This window comes from Camellia sinensis, chromosome 3 (assembly GCF_055761805.1).
Source record: "Camellia sinensis isolate YWXY chromosome 3, ASM5576180v1, whole genome shotgun sequence".
Classification (NCBI taxonomy): Eukaryota; Viridiplantae; Streptophyta; class Magnoliopsida; order Ericales; family Theaceae; genus Camellia; species Camellia sinensis.
Genome location: NC_138963.1, coordinates 1,980,470 through 1,997,676, shown reverse-complemented (window position 1 = coordinate 1,997,676; position 17,207 = coordinate 1,980,470). Strand labels below are relative to the sequence as shown.

Below are 17,207 nucleotides of genomic sequence, written 5' to 3'. Positions count from 1 at the left end.
TCCCTCAAAGCATCGGCTATCCCTCGGGCTAAAGCGCCCATAGCCTCCTGACCTGTTGGCTCGGCTGCTGTGCCAGAATATCATCCGGTAAAGGCATCTCCTGCCTACCACGTCTGCCACGTCTACCACCTCTTCCTCGTCCTAACATCCTAATAAAGGTAACGAAGAACATTAGCACATTCATAAGTGTGCCAAAACTAAACACTCGCGTCCTAATACATGGACAACTGTAATTCACTCCACGTAAGCACATAAACACATAAGCATTTACGAATTTCATTTCCAGATAATGATAGTCCGAGGCGTTACTAGAGTTCCGGTTAGAAACAGCATTGATCAAGTGCTTTTCCAACAAGACTCACAGAAATCCAAGGATCCAATCAACATCCTGGAAACTAAATCCCATACCCAAGTAGTCACATAAACATGTTATCAAATAAACACATAATGTCACACATAAGTCTCTAACAAGCGAGACAAACCCATTGTGATACTAATCACTTCCCACGTACCCAAGGTATTCGAACCCGGTACGCTCTGATACCAAGTTGTAACGCCATCAAAATAAACCCATAAATCATCCAACAATAGTATGTTTAGACATAAGAAAATAAAGCATAAATATATTCCATCAGAGTAATCATTACAAAATGTATTACATGTTGACAACGAAAGTAAATGCCCTATGGGCTTACAACTTTCCAAGTCAACACTTGGTTACAAAAAGAGAGTACTAACTCTATACAAAGAAAGCCCTTGGCAAAATATACATGTAATACATCAAAAGAAAACAAAACAACAGAAACAGTCTGTCTACCTCTAGCCTCCCAAACTATGTCCTTGGAGGTGTCATGCTATCTGTACCTAAAAATGATGTCCCATAAAGGGTGAACCACAGCTCAGTAGAAATATACTAAACCAACTATAAACAATGACTAAAATAATAGCATTCAATAGATGGTCCACACTTGTATTCCAACGTGTGTCGTATTACAATTTCATGACAATCATGCCCATGGCACACTTCAGTTTCCATTTCTTATTCAACTTTGAGTTTGAAAACAAGGCTTAGAACCTAGCCAAATAACTTAATGAGATTAAGACTCATCTTTAAAACACTTTCGAAATTCATGATGGATACACATTTCGGTGTTGTATCAATAACACATAGAAACACTTCTATACTTCGCAATTGATAATGATATACATTTTAGTGCTATATCAAATCAATTCAAACACTTCCATAATCCACACTTGATACACATTGTAGTGCTGTAGCAATGTCACACGAAATCCGGTTTAGAGGTCCATCCCCTATCTTCCCCTAAACCGTGGAGTACATCCCCTATCTCCTCTCACATACAATGTATATAAACATAGATCATATACATAATCAATCAATACATAAAGTTAATGTATTATTCCAACCGCTATACTCGATAGCATACTCATTCGATTAGTTTTAGTTTGCCTAGTCATCATGTATTGTCTACAACAATCAAGACTATCCTCCACCGATAGCCCAAAGCGGTTATTTCTAAACAGAAAATAAATGCACCAAATGGATAAAATATCAACATTTCAACTAGGTGAGTGATAAATGGTCCAACTACACCCTTTAATCCCATACGTTCCCAATTTTAACATTCTCAATTCAACTTCTCATTTCTCAAAATTAATTTCACAAATTAATTCATCAATGTAATTAGGGCATTTCCCATAATTAACAAAACAACCCTAAGGTTCCATTCCTATCAATAACCCAACATTTATCTCATTTATCCATGCTAAACATGCATATAGGCTTATATAAATAAAACCCCATCTTTTGTAAAATTACACAAAAACCCAAACTTTTTCAAAATTACCCAACAATCCCTAACATATCAAAATGTTAAAATTTAAAGACAAAGCCCATAAGGAGGAGTAGGATATCCCTACCTTGAAGTTAGAGCTCAAATGGAGAAGAAGACCAAAACCAAAGTGCTCCAAACTCCAAACTTTTCGGATCAAAACGAAGCCCTTGACGATCAACACGCTTTTTACAAAGGCCGAAGGATAGGAGAACACTCTAACTAAATCAAACCCTAGAGAGAAGGGAAATCCTAGAGAAAGAGGCTCTGAAAAGTGTTTTTAGAAAGTAAGAGAGAGAGAAGTGAATGTAAAAAGTGATTCAAAAATGCCCAATTGCCCACTGATATACGACACTCCCGCTCGAGCGGAGAATAGAACGCTCGAGCTTCAAGCACAAAAATCTGGACACGCTTGAGCGCAAGAAGGCCCGCTCGAGCTACAAGACACAAGAATAAAATACATCCGCTCGAGCGCGAAAACCAGTCCGCTCGAGCATAGATTTCCTCCTCCTAGAACTTTCACAAACAAAGCAGTACCCGCTCGAGCGCCAACATACCCGCTCGAGCGTGACCCGCTCGAGCATGAAAAACACACCTGCAGAAGTTTTGCAGGGACATGAGATACTAGGAGTGTGTAAATCCCGCTCGAGCGCAAGAAGGCCCGCTCAAGCGGACAACCAAAAACCAAAACTCCGCTCGAGCGCATAATGACCCGCTCCAGCATAACACCAAAAACCTGGGCAACTACACTAGAGACCAAAACTCAACCTACCTGTTCGAAACACGCCCAACACATCCTAAAACTCAAATATATGGAATTAAAGGATGACAACAAGATAAACAACCACCAACTCCACGGAACCAAAGTCCGGAATACAACAATTACGGAAAGGGAAAACCGGAATCGCTATAACTCGAGCGGAGAGCTCATGTCTAAAAATAAATACTGAGAGCTCGCATTCTCGGCTCGAACGCAGGTTTCCTCGTTCAAGCGGACTGTAAAATTCTGGATTTTTGAAAATAGAGCTTGAGCTTAAAAATGTGATTTCCATAGCTATACTCATGCATGGCTTGTTTTAATGGTCGAAAACCTTTCTAAAACATGAACACTTGGTTGTTTACAAATTCTTTTGCTCAAAGCTCATGAATTTACCAATTTGAACTCAAAAACTCTTACATGGAAGATCTTCAAACTATGTTCTTGATTTTCTCAAAACATACAAAAGATGATCAACAACCTCATGAATTCTGAAACTATGAACGTGCCCAAAACTTATATGCATGCAAGGACTTCAAAACCCAAACTTAAGAGAGTAAAATTAGAGGTGTTCTACCATGAATACATATGCAAATCATTTACATGTCCAAAGACCCACTTCTCTTGCTAATTTCATGAAATTGGTTCCAAGATGAGTTGAAATCATGATGCACGGAGTTAGTTGCAGAAAATATGCTCAAGACTCTTACCTAGAGCTTTGATTTCAAACAATAAGAGATGGACTTCCCTTAGCTCTCTTCTTTCCCTTCAAACCACACAAATGTAGAGCTTTCTCTCTCTAGAGTGAGCTAACCCTCTCTCTCTCTCTCTCTCTCTCTCTCTCTCTCTCTCTTTCTCTCTCTGTCTAAAGTGAACTCTCTGCTCAAAGAAGTAGAAAGTACAAGAAGAATGTTGCCTATATTCCTTCACGTTTCAGCAGATATACACAACACTTACACACTGCCACATTCGAATGAATAACACGTGCACACACATGCACTACTCCAACACACCCACAAGAATTAATCCTCTACACTCAACACCATCACATGCCTCGACACATCGTTCACTTAATCACATCTTGAATCATAAATAGGAGTAGATTAGGTATAAATCATGCATCATCTTATTAAACACAAGTAACCTTAACTAATCATGGTTAGCACCTGACTCAATTAACCCCAAGCCGTTCTAATTAAGGCTTAATTCAATCACATGTGATTTTACTGAACTGAACCAATTTTTTTTTTACTTATCAAAATTTCTCACATGTTTTCAAATATTCTAATTAGTCACTCTATGTACTCAAATTCAGTTTCTGAAAGTATTTAGGCTATCAATCTCGGGTTTAGAGTAAAAATCATAACAGATAATTCTATGAATAACAGATAGAAAGCCAAATAGCACATAAAGTACACAATTAGCACATAATTCCCTTTTAAACACTTGTTAACATTCTAAATTACAAGTTAGTAATTAATTATGGATCGAGGTTGTTACAGTCTCCCCACCTTAAAAAGTTTGGTCCTCCAAGCTCAAGTTATCTTATATCAAAAGAAATGATGTTCATCGAAAGTATAACTGCAATTCCTTACAAAACAGAAGCATAACCTTATTCATAAATATGCTCATAACCCAATCTCGACCCTAGCTTCGTACCGAAACAGAATCACAAATCATATACAGAGATTAGGGTTCGTATCAAAATAGAGTCTTATACGCGTTCAGATTTTAATCAGAAACAGATTCATATACATGTTCATATTCACGTTCTTGTCCAGATCATACACAAATGTCACAATTCTTGCTTAAGCACACGTGGTGTATTCATGAGCACTAACAAATCCGATGACCCATAAGAGACCTGATGAGCCATAAAGGGACGCATATCATATGATGCTAAGGATGTCACGAATACATATCATAAATTGGACAATCATTCAGCATACAGCATATAGCATTTCAGAAAATAACACTTATTTTGTCACACGGAAAATAAATACAGTTGGACATAACTTTATTAAGTTATTACTCTCATTACTTATATCAAGTACTTATGGGACGTCATAGATTCACACTGTTTCCCGTTATTAAGTCACAGAGACTTGATTTACTCACTCCCGAGTAATCCATCCGGTCTTTGTTCAATTTGGTTTTCAATCCGGTAATCTTATTACAGTTAATCCAGGTCATTCTGAAGTTATCATTCATATACTATTCATCAGCCTCAGTCTCCACAGATTCAATCGTACTATGTGTCAATACAGAAGCAGTCATATTGATTGCATATCATCCCAGGTAATCAGAGTTTATAATTGAATCAGTCTAAATTCCATCGGGTTTGAAGTACAGTAACACAAAAGCAATCATTCTCTTAGTCAAACAAGTTCATGGTAGTAACGGTAATACCGGAGTAATTAACCACGTTCATGTATACGGTATTCCCATATTCCCCAAGCACAAGTTACCAAATTTCATAATCTCATTTACGTGTTTTCCCAATCGGTTATAGGCATATAGTAAGAAGCTATTCGTAATCACATAGTCTGCTGTTGGCGGTTCACATTCTTCCTAAGGGTTCAAGATTGATTCTAATTCTCATTCGGTCAGTTCCTTTAGCAACACGGCCCTGTTATTCAATCATAAACAATTCACAATCACCCATAATGTAATCAGTCAGATAATAGCTCTCAATAAGGGTCTCCTCAGATCAAATCAATGAAAGTTCAACCAGGTACAGATGCAAGTTCTACCTAGTCATATCAAGTCAAAGTTCAAGCGTGAGTCATCAAACAGAAGTTCTCTCACGTAAACAAAGGTCTCATCAAACCATAGTCCTATCAAGTTAGATCAGGTAAACGTTCTATCTTTATCATTTCCAAATAAGGTACATTAGTTCCATAGTTCATACTCCATTCACTTAGGTGCATAGTCAGTAATTCCACAATTAGTCTAAGTTCATCAATTCCCAAAGTCACATCAGAGTCATGTGTCATAATAGTTCATGTCAAAGTGTTTCAGGTCATATACAATATGTTTCCTTCCAATAATTCTACAGGTAAATGCACAGGCATGCAGTTATTCACATCGAGAGGTAAGCATTACAGTCAATATAGCAATTTCCCAAATGAGTCTTTCATGTAGGCATAAGGTACACAACGGCGTATCACATAAAGTTTCTCGGTGGTATACAATAGCAAATTGTTATACAGAAGTTTCAAATCAATCATACAGTCGCCAAAGTATAGGCTCACTAGTAGAGTCAAACAGTCCTATCAAATTTTTAACAATCACAGTTCACAGTTTAGAGGTTATCACATGGGGTCCTTACTTAGTCATTCAATCCCGAAGTCATAGTCCTAACAGTCAAGTTATCAAAACAAATAGCATAACAATCATTCTGAGCAAAGGTACAGTCATGTATGTGTATGTTCAAAGTCTAATAACATCCACAAGCATAGGTATACATATACATAAGTCCAAACATTCTCCATAGCATAGGTAGTTGTTAAACAAAAGGGTCTAAAGCGTCACACATAGTTCACATCAGGCAGTAGGTCTCAAAGTGTACAAGCAAGGACATATATATGCAGACACGAGTCTAGAATCAATGATCATTTAGACATTCATTCGCAATTTCATAAGCAAAAGTTCATTCTTCCAAACTGACATAGGTTCTCAATTTCAGAAGTTCCACACACAAGCGGTTCACGTATATAATTCGAGTTCATGGGTCTAATCATTCAATGATGTCAGTCAATATATAACGGTTCAGTTCAAGTCACGGTCATACAGATTTTCTCAAATTATAGTCAATCATGATGTGCTCCCATGTTCAATAGTTCTAGCATAGTTCAAAAGGTTGTACCTAACAGTTCACATTAAATTTTGCAATACGGTACAAGGATTTAACCCAGCAAGTTCTCGTTGTCCATAAGTCTCAACAATTCCCAAAGCTCAAGTAATTTGTTATAGGGCTTCGGGCATCTCACATAAAATTAGCAAGTTTTCGAGGCAGTCAATAACTAGGGGTTCATAATTCTAATAATTCAATTGGTTCAATTAACATGTCCACAATCTATATCAAGTTAAGGAATGTACACTTCCACACAAATTCCCATATAAACAATTGCACATAGTTAAGGTAATACCTGCATCAGTTGTTTCAGTGTTCCGAGCATTTTCTGGAACTAGGGGTAGGAACAGAACCAGTCGTACTAGCATTAGGCCTAGTGTTGTTCGGATGAGTTCGCGGGCAAAATTTAGCCAAGTGCCCTCTCTGACCACATCTAAAACAAGCCCCTGATAGGCGGCGACAATTGCCCCAATGTTGTTTCCCACATTCTTTACAAATAGGTATACCATTGTTCACATTGCTTCCCCGACTTTCTTTATTCACAGTTTTCGCCCTAGATTTTTCATTCGCAGAAATTATCGAATTACTAGTCATTTCAACCTTCTGTTTCTTCTGTTTCACTCTTTCTGATTTAGTTGATGATGTTGATTTTGATATTTTCAAGGCTGCTATGTTTGCCTCGGACATTAAGGCCCTATCAAGAACATCCACATATTTTGGCAATTTTAAGACGCCAACTCGATCAAACACATCTAAGTCAAGCCCACCTTCAAATTTTCTAGCATTTTTGTAGTCAGTGTCTATCATGTAGGGTGCATAACGGGCTAACTCAGTAAATTTTGTTTCATATTCAGCCACAGTCATTTTTCCTTGTTTTAGTTGTTCAAATTCGGATACCTTCCTATCCTGGATGCATTGGGAAAAATATTTTTCGAAGAAAATTTCTTTAAAACTCTCCCATGTCACACCTTCATTATCAGTTCGTACTAACATCCACCATCTCCTAACTTATTCTTTGAGCGTGAATGTTGCCAACAAAACTTTTTGTGCCTCAGTACATGGAAATGCCTCCAATATTTTCTCAGTTTCTAAGACCCAAGCCTCAGTTTTCAACGGTTCAATACCCCCCTGAAATTCTGGTGGTTTCATCTTATTATATTTTTGTGTCAGTGTCATCATATCATAATTAGCTGGTTCAGGTACATGTATTTGCCCTTGTTGCTGTTGTTTCAGATTTTCGATTAAGGCTCCAACCATTCTTTCTAACCGGCTAATTCTAGCGTCAGAAGATTCAAATTCGTCTATATTCCTTGTCATTTCCATTGGCTACACACAAACAGGGTGCTTATTAACATAAGAAAAGTTCTCACTATTCTCACATTTCATTTCAATGTATTTTCAATAAGGACGTGTTCATAATAGTTCATACACTTAAACATGGTAATGCAATGTCCCTATTTTATTTCTAGGACATCTTATAGCTCATATAGATACGTGTGTGCGGTATAACTCGTGCTCTGATACCACTCTGTCACGACCCAAACCTGCCCCTATAGGTTTAGCATCATAACCGGCCAGTAATCTTCAGATTACCGAAGGCCTCTGAACAGATTAACAAAATTAAGGGGTTAGTGGAAGCGAATACATAAATATAGTTGTCCAATGAGCTGTGCTGACTTATATGAAACGGAATATTTAAAAACTTTATATACATAATCAAAAGTCAACCATACATTATACCCACACACATTATAGTATTTTAAGTACAGCCAACGACATCAAATCAAGTCTTAAATAAACAGAAACCACAGAACTTAAACACAGGATGCTTCGGTAACCTCCATGTGAGGCACAATGGTTGGTTGACAACAGAACACAGATCCAGACAAAAGCCTTCAGGCTCGGGCTCCAGAATGCTTACCTATACATATATATACACACAATGAGTTAAAGCCCAATGAATAACATTAAGGTAAAGGGGTTAGTGAACGAAATCCGAATATATCATAAGCAGAAAACAGACCAGAGCATAAACATTCTCATATCAGAACATAATAATGGTACATCCCATAGAACACATCAGAGAACGTCTTCCGACTAGAGTAATCGGTTCCGGATACCGATTAAACACATATCACCACAATGAAGTGGCTAACGAGATGTCGTAATTACTTGTATGTCATGGACCCGCATTTTCATGTCGTCCCCCATGACTTGGGACTATCTATCGATGCCATAATAGATTTCAAACTTGGAATATTCGTTCACGAAAATATATATCATTTCAGAAATCAGAACTTATCATATTTTATTTGGAACGTAATTCATATGAACGTATCTTTACAATAACGTTACTCACAGTGGTTCCAATAAGCCGTCAATCAATCCTTGGACGTTGACCTACAAACACAAAGGCACATAACACTAACAGATCTTATCATTACACAAGTACTTGGCCAACACGGCTTAGCTTACATTACGTTGGTTCTTGTTAATTCTTAGCTCATTGCTTAAAACACACCTACTTGCAATCCCTTAACTTAGCACATTCATTTCTTAGTGTGTTTCTAATCCATAACCTCATTACTATGGCTTAAGTAAGGCTTAGGGATGCCTAAGATGCAATGAGGATGCCAAAACATGCATTGGGATACTTATGCAAAATTTCTGAAAATGAGGTCCCCGCTCGAGCGTAGCTTTCCTCGCTCGAGCGGACATGCAAAATGAGAGGGGTCGCTCGAGCGTGACTTCCTTCGCTCGAGCGACCTGCAATCTTGGAAAAAAGTACTGGTTGGTTGTAATCCACGCTCAAGCTACAACTCACACGCTCGAGCGGATCGACAACAAGCAAAGGGTTCGCTCGAGCGTCCAAGTGGTCGCTCGAGCAGAGAGCTCATGTCTAAAAAAAAATACTGAGAGCTCGCATTCTCCACTCGAGCGCAGGTTTCCTCGCTCGAGCGGACTGTAAAATTCTGAATTTTTCAAAACAGAGCTTGAGCTTAAAAATGTGATTTCCATGGCTATACTCATGCATGGCTTGTTTTTAATGGTCGAAAACCTTTTTAAAACATGAACACTTGGTTGTTTACAAATTCTTTTGCTCAAAGCTCATGAATTTACCAATTTGAACTCAAAAACTCTTGCATGGAAGACCTTCAAACTATGTTCTTGATTTTCTCAAAACATGCAAAAGATGATCAACAACCTCATGAATTCTGAAACTATGAACATGCCCAAAACTTACATGCATGCAAGGACTTCAAAACCCAAACTTAAGATAGTAAAATCAGAGGTGTTCATTTGATAATTTTGTCAATTTCATGCTCGCTGTTTACAGAAAGCCAAAAACAAAGTTCTCAATTTTTATTTTTATTTCGTCAAAAAAAATCTGATTTGATACATAAAATATTTTGAAAACAAAAATAAAGAAAAATATTAGATAAGTTGACGAAAATGGGGGTGGCTAGAGAGGCAGCCGCTAGAAGGTATTGGGAGAGTTGTCGAAGGTCACATTGTGACGGAAGGGCCATCAAAAAGCAGCCAGAGGAATATGCAATGACTGGTCCATAACCGAAGCTTGTTGCCTATCAACCAGAAGGTGGTCAAAAGCAGTTGGGAACTGTAGATACAATCCCTGTTCTTTATTTGGGCAACTGTAGATAAATAGGCCCATTTTATGAGAGAATATACTCTGGATATAATCCCTAAAGTTGTCAATTTAGCAATCTCCTAAAACAAGAGTGCTTTAGAGCAGTGCCTCCACAACCCAACACAAGGCGGGTCAGCAAAAGTTTAACAGAGAACAGCGAACAGTTTTTTCATCTTAGCTGGAGTCTAGACATAATCACGAGTTCATTCCAAAGCATAAACACCGTTCATTACCATAATTTAATTCTAGTAAAATAGATCAAAAACAACTTCCAAGCATGAGTAATTCTAATTTTACCCCACACACAAGATTCAAGCTTCAGGCAAAGAAACATGTTACACACAAACGCTACCAAAACAGTCCTACTTTATCCTTTCCATTCCCCCTACTTTTTAGTACTCAAAAATAAAATGACACCGAGCAAAGAGCAAACAATCCATCTAATCGAACTGGTTTTTTGCTTCACTGGGAGTAACAGGTTTATACATGTTTCAAGAAATCCAGACTATTTGAGAGGGATATTTGATTGTCATCCCATGGCATACTTCTGTGTCCAGCTGCGGGCAGTGGTCTCATACTTGGCTCGGTCAGTCTTGTACATGTGGGCAATCTCTGGTACAAGGGGATCATCGGGATTTGGATCAGTCAGCAACGAGCAAATAGAGAGCAAGACCTGATTCAAAGGCAAGTAATATCAGTAATCCACAATCTACCCGAAGTAGAGAGAGAGAGAGAGAGAGAGAGAGAGAGAGAGAGAGAGAGAGAGAGAGAGAGTAGCATTGTGATATTTCTTGTATCTGAATTTTTTCTGCACAATATGAGCTATTTGCCAGTACTGCAGATACTTAGTGATCCTAAGACTGGTAACAAGCAAATGGATATAAGAATTATGCTGATTCTGATATGGAAACCATGTATTTAAATATATTCTTGGAGATCAACATACGGGAGAAGAAAAATTCAAACCTTAGAGATGGTAAGTGCAGGGCTCCACTGCTCTTTAAGAATATCCAGACAGATGCTTCCATTGCTATTGATGTTCGGGTGGAAGACCTTAGTCTTAAATGCAACCTGGAGAAAAATATGGTTAACCTTCTTAAACAAATAGATATTGAACAAACACTCCAAAATAACATATTTTGCAAGTTCAATAGAATCATTTTGCTTCGCCGGTTACAACTGATGCCTCATATTTAATACTCCACCTTAGCAAAAACATGCATGATTGCTTTTTCATACTTTATTCTTTATTCGCATAAAATGGACTGCCAATACCATTAGTGGAAAAAGAAAATTAACTCAAAGAATGTTGTATCACATGTAATGAACATACATACACAAGAAGGATGATGTCTCACACGTTACCTAATGTTTGGCGCCGTCTTAAGAAGCCAGCTTTTTGGCTCATAAAAAAAATTCAAAAAATTGAGAAATACCAAAGCTAAAAAACCCAACACAGTTGCTAACACAATTGGCCTTTTGGCTTTCCATTGAGAAAATGACTATATCTTAAACCTACTCACATAAGTAAAATTTGTTAGTGTCTCATTTTGATATCCAGAAAACCCATTAAAATAAACTTCTGTGACAATCGAGGTGAAAATCCCAGAAAACTCAAAAAGCTGGCTTATTGGTCAACCAAACATAATTGACTTTTTTGGGCTTTTTTAGCTTAGAAAGCCAAAAAAAATCCAGCTTCCAAACTGATATCTTTTTTTCAGTCTTTAAAACACTTTCACTCCTATTGCTAACATATACTTCCTTCTACTTTAACGTTCACAGGAACCTAGTTGTGGTGACAAGGGCAAAGTAAATGTACTATCCATTCAATGAAGCATATAGATATTTATTTGAAAAGGGAAAATAATAATTGATAGCATAGAAACAAAAAACAGGATTTTTTTTTCTTATTTGTCTATATGTATGATTCAGAGATGGGGTGGGGGGGAACTAAAAAAAAGAAGAAGAAGCTCCTTACATGGAAAAGTAATCATACAATGAAGGCAGATGGCTTGGCATGAAAGGATACCAGATTCCACAGTTGCTATTCCATGTGAAAAGATACTTTTTGAACTGGCTATTGAGTAGAAACATTGCAAAGATTTACCGTTTAAAAATGAGAAGGTAGAGTAGCCATTTGAAAATTTAAAAGCAGCACGTTTGACAAAAGGTCATATTTATTCAACCATGCCCTGAGTTTTGTAAAAAAATAAAGAACATGAAGTCACATTGAACTGTGGATTATACCTTTCAATAGTCCAAGACAAAAGATTCTATTGAACATATAAAATTATTGTTCAACGCCCCCCCCCCCCCCCCAAAAAAAAAAAAAAAAAAAAAAGATGTTCATCTAGAAAGAGAGAGAGAGAGAGAGAGAGATCATATATTGATCATAATGTTGTTTTGTCTTTTTGTGACATGGTTCTTCCAAACTAGTTCTTTCTAGGCAGACATCCAGGCCCAAGGCTCATCAAGGCACAGTCAGTGCACTTTGAAACATCTCAAGCTATGCTATATAAAACAAGTCCCATAAAGGGAATAAAACGTGTGCTTTAGCCGTAGGTTCAAGGTGCATGACTCGTGTATTTCTTTTAAAATGTTGGTTTATTACAATTACAGCCCTTGAATTCACTTGATCTCCTTTCTTTTTCTTTTTTTGTTTACATGCATCTATAGAGGATTAAATCCCTAAACATGCATTGCAACTTTACACTTTTTGAGCCCTAATTATACAGATATTGGCTAGATAGAACTTTCTCTTCAACTAGACTAAGAGCTGTCATTCTACTTATTCTTCATCTCCTTCGTGTCCTCATTTTCTTTGCTTATCTTGTTCAACACTTCGACTTCATTGCTATTTTCAATTGTTTATGATTTATGAATTATATGCTGGTGTTTATGTAAACCTTGCATTATTTGCCTATAATAAAATATTGGTGTTTGTTAGTATTTATTTTCTAAAATATTTAATATTTCATTTTGCTTATGTAGAACCTTTAAATTATTTGCTTATATTATAAATTATCTATTTTTTATCGTCACACACTAGTCTCACGTCAATGAAACTTGCACCTAGGCCCTTGGAAATCTTAGCACTTCAGTGCACCTATCGTCTTTAATAACACTGCAACAAACATAATAAAATCCCCTATACTTCGACCCACAAAAGACGGTAATACAATCTGTTAACAAGTACCTACAATCCATGCTGCTTTATAACATGAAAATCATCATATCCCATTTATAAAATATTTTGCATCCAATACTAATACATGACCACTACCATCTCAAGAAAATTAAATCCCGTCATAAACTCCACCAACCACATGCTTCACACACTCACCTTCATCACTTGGATATAAAATCAATGATCCATCCCAACATAAAAATGGTTTTATCAAATTCTAGCCAACATCCAGAAGCAAGCATGAAATCCGCAAAACCACGTCAAGATGATACGGATCAAACCCCTCTTCTTGCGGCAAAGATCTTACCATTTCCGAAGAAACTGGAATCACATCTCTTTTCCATTTCCATTCAAGAATTCTTATGTATTTTCTAAGAAGCACGAACACTTCTAAAAATGTGGTGTATCTGTGTCGTGTCGTGTCCGTGCCCGTGTCGGACACCGACACTCATCGGACACTCTCCCGACACGTGTCCGACACTCATCCAAACGTGTCCTAATTTTTTTAAAAAGATTTTAGACTCGGACACTCTTTAGACACTTGGAGGACATGCATGTCCATTGACTAGACACACATGAAATTAATTGTAGGTGTGAACAAAATAGCTTAGAATAAAATGACCAAAGAAAAATAATGTCAATTTATAGAAGTTAGTGTTATATTGTATTTATTTATTATTTTAGAATGATATGTTCATATATACGTGTCGTGTCTGGCATTTTTTTAAAATTGTTGTGCCTGCGTGTCAGTGTCGTATTCGTGTCGTGTCACGTATCCGTGCTTCTTAAGTATTTTCACGCCCCTTTGAGACCCTGAAAAATGGACAAATAAGCATGAAATCACTGCTATTCTGTAACTATTAGCTTTTGAAAGACAAATGATTCTTGGCCTTCAAAAACACATAGAAGACATAGCAAAAAATATCAAACCAGATGACTTTTTACATAAATACTTTGCCTTGCTCTACTAGATCTCCACAAAATGTCAAATATCAAAACATGCAAGGTTGGCAAAGAAACCACCAAATATGGCATTGACAAGTATATATACATGCAAAAAAAGATACCTTTGGGGGCTTAAAAGGATAATCAGGAGGGAAGTGAATAGTAACCAAAAATACACCTCCAGCATATGGGCTATCAGGAGGTCCCATTATAGTTGCTTGCCAATGGAACATGTCTTCAGCTACAGGGCCTGTTACAAACAAACAAGCATCCAAAAGTTAATAAACAATATATTATGAATGAGAAATGGCCATGTAACCATCATCACATACATGAAGTAGAAAGGCCATACTTAATCCACCGGGGAAGGAGCAAAGGGAGAAAATATAACTATCAATTATCATTACTGAATATTAATTTCCACATTTAGAAGGAACATATAACACGGTGGGGCAACAATTTGACAGAAAAATTTGTGTGGACAAAAGCTAGAAGTTCTATAATTTGGCTTGCCATCACATCACCAAACAGAAAGAGAATCAAATGGGAATAATATCTATCACCAGGAAGTACATTCAAGAGATGAAGTTATGTGTTTTATGTTGGCCCCATTTTCATTCCACAACCATGCCCCTTGACTCAGGCTTGGAATAGGCTCTGCTAAAGTCAGAATTTGACATTGCAGACAGTGCCTCAAAGAATAATACATTAATTGTTTTAAGCTACCACCGACACAGACTCTTTCAAGAGCAACGTGACTATCTTTAACCCTACCCCCCTTTCTCCCCAAAAGCAAAAAAATGAATCACACAATTCAAATTTCCAAGAAAATATAAACAGAGTACCAGAATGAAGCAACTTGATTTAACTACTTCATAGAATATAAGAGTAACATTTGTTTACTAATGCTTCATGGAAATTAAGTGACTATCCGGTGGACATCCCCAAATTTGGTGCATTGCAAGGGGACAGAAGCAATAAGATTTGGGTGTGTTATTAAGTGAAAAAGCAAAAGTCATAATATTTTATTTCCATTTGTTTTTAACTTAAGATGAAAAAGAACAAATGTGCCCATGTAGTTGAATGGAACTGCCTATCATTAAAATTTAGTAGCATAAATCATACAGTAACTTCTGCTATTCATCATTTTCTAACTATAGTGTAGAATCTTATGAATCAATTCCCAAAGCCTTTTTTGCTTGAGTGGAAAAACAAATGGGTTTTCTCCACCATCATTTTCAGAATCTATTTTGCTGCAAACACCATATGTATAAGAGAGAGAAAAATGGAGCTAGATATGGTACCTGCACTGCAAGAAGTCGGAGGATCCTTCTGCAAATCCTTCAGTTCCTTCAGGATACGCTTTGATGCCATGTTGCTTTCAACAGAAAAACCTTAATACCCTGCAGAACTGAAAGAAAAGAAAGGAAAAAAAAAAAAAAACATCTCAAGAACAAATTAACATAACAAATAGAAACCAAAAATACATATAGATATGCATATAAACAATAAACCTACTCAGTGAATCCCTAAAAACACATCAGACACAGGCATTAGAATCAAGACTGGATCATCATATGATGGAAAATGAGAGGACTTGGGAGAGATGAAAGAATTTACCAAGCTCGAAATGCAAAAAAGGAGACGGCTTTGAAGCAAATCCACAACCCCAGGCCTCTTTTCACCTGCTAATACTACTGCAAACACAGAGAGAGAGAGAGAGAGAGAGGTCTATCTCTGAATCTCTTCTTTCTGAGAGAGGGTTAATGAGAAGCCACCCTCCCCTTTCCTGTCCTCGCCTCTCCTCTTTCCTCTTCCCCACCCTAAACCACTTTTTCCTCTGGGGTGGGTCGCGCTCCTGATTTTTGCACCGATTTGGGATTTGGGAAGAGAGAACTAATCCCCAAGTTGCCATTAGTTAATTGGAGTGCTTCTATATGCACCTGTAATTGCTCTATACGCCCACCTTCCACCTATTATTTTACAGTTCTTGAAATTACATAAAAGGCCACATAATTTTACTTTAGGAAAAACTGGTTTAGTTTGGGAATAAATTATTTTAATAATTTTTTATTTTTTTAATTAAAATATAAGTTAAAAAAATTAGTCTGTTTGGGGTGACTTTTTAATTTTTTACAAAAAAGATATGCAAAAAGTAGAGAAAATAGAATCTTTGACTTTATAGTATAAGTTATAGGCTTTTTGACTTTTTTGTAACTTTTTGACTAAAATGTTAACTTGCCAAACGAGACCTAAGTGTTATATGTGCCTTATAACTATAAAAAATTTTAAAAAAAAAAAATTTGTACAACTCTATATTTTTTGAGTTATTATTAAAAAAAAAATAGTTGTTCTTAGAAATTCTCACTTACCACTCAGAAAGTCCTGCAAGTGCAAACACATAAGCCTGTTGATTGAATTGAATACGAGCATACCAGAACATATGAACCTAATTCAAGATGTAGGAATGTTTGATTATTTTTTACTTCTAACACAGAGAAATGACTATGTGTTAGTAAGAGGAACTGTCACTGATTCAGATCTTGCCTTATGAAGAGGACTTTAACTAAATTTGTTAGGTGCTAAAAATAAGCTAAATTAAAATTGAACTTTCATTGATTGACAAATGAAATATAATTGACTAATCTAATTAAGCTAAGAAGCTAAACTAAGTTACAACTATGATAGATAAAACCAATGTTTTAAAAATTGAACCGGTGAATGAATTGAAAAAATGATCAGGTAAAAAAGCCACTGATTCAACAGTCGAGTTAGACTGGAATCGAATTGTGACGTCATAAATATATTAAAATTATATTTAAATAAAAATATAAGTAATAAAATTTGAAAATATTAAATTATCTTAAATATTTTTCCTAAAAATATAATAATATTTTTTGACTAAAAAATATAATGATATCTATAGGTTAGGATCATAGGATCATAATCAGCCAGTAATC

At 36.5% G+C, this 17,207-nt stretch overlaps 1 protein-coding gene across 1 annotated transcript; it reads right to left on the bottom strand.

Moving 5' to 3' along the window:
• Nucleotides 1-10,344: 10,344 nt before the first annotated feature.
• On the bottom strand, nucleotides 10,345-16,197 carry LOC114264742 (ubiquitin-conjugating enzyme E2-17 kDa). The gene is made up of 5 exons (XM_028205438.2): nucleotides 15,868-16,197; nucleotides 15,552-15,658; nucleotides 14,370-14,497; nucleotides 11,082-11,186; nucleotides 10,345-10,788 (listed from the first exon to the last, which is right to left on the bottom strand). Exons 2-5 carry the CDS (start codon nucleotides 15,619-15,621, stop codon nucleotides 10,645-10,647), a joined length of 447 nt encoding a protein of 148 aa, XP_028061239.1. The 5' UTR covers nucleotides 15,622-15,658; nucleotides 15,868-16,197; the 3' UTR covers nucleotides 10,345-10,644.
• Nucleotides 16,198-17,207: the final 1,010 nt, after the last annotated feature.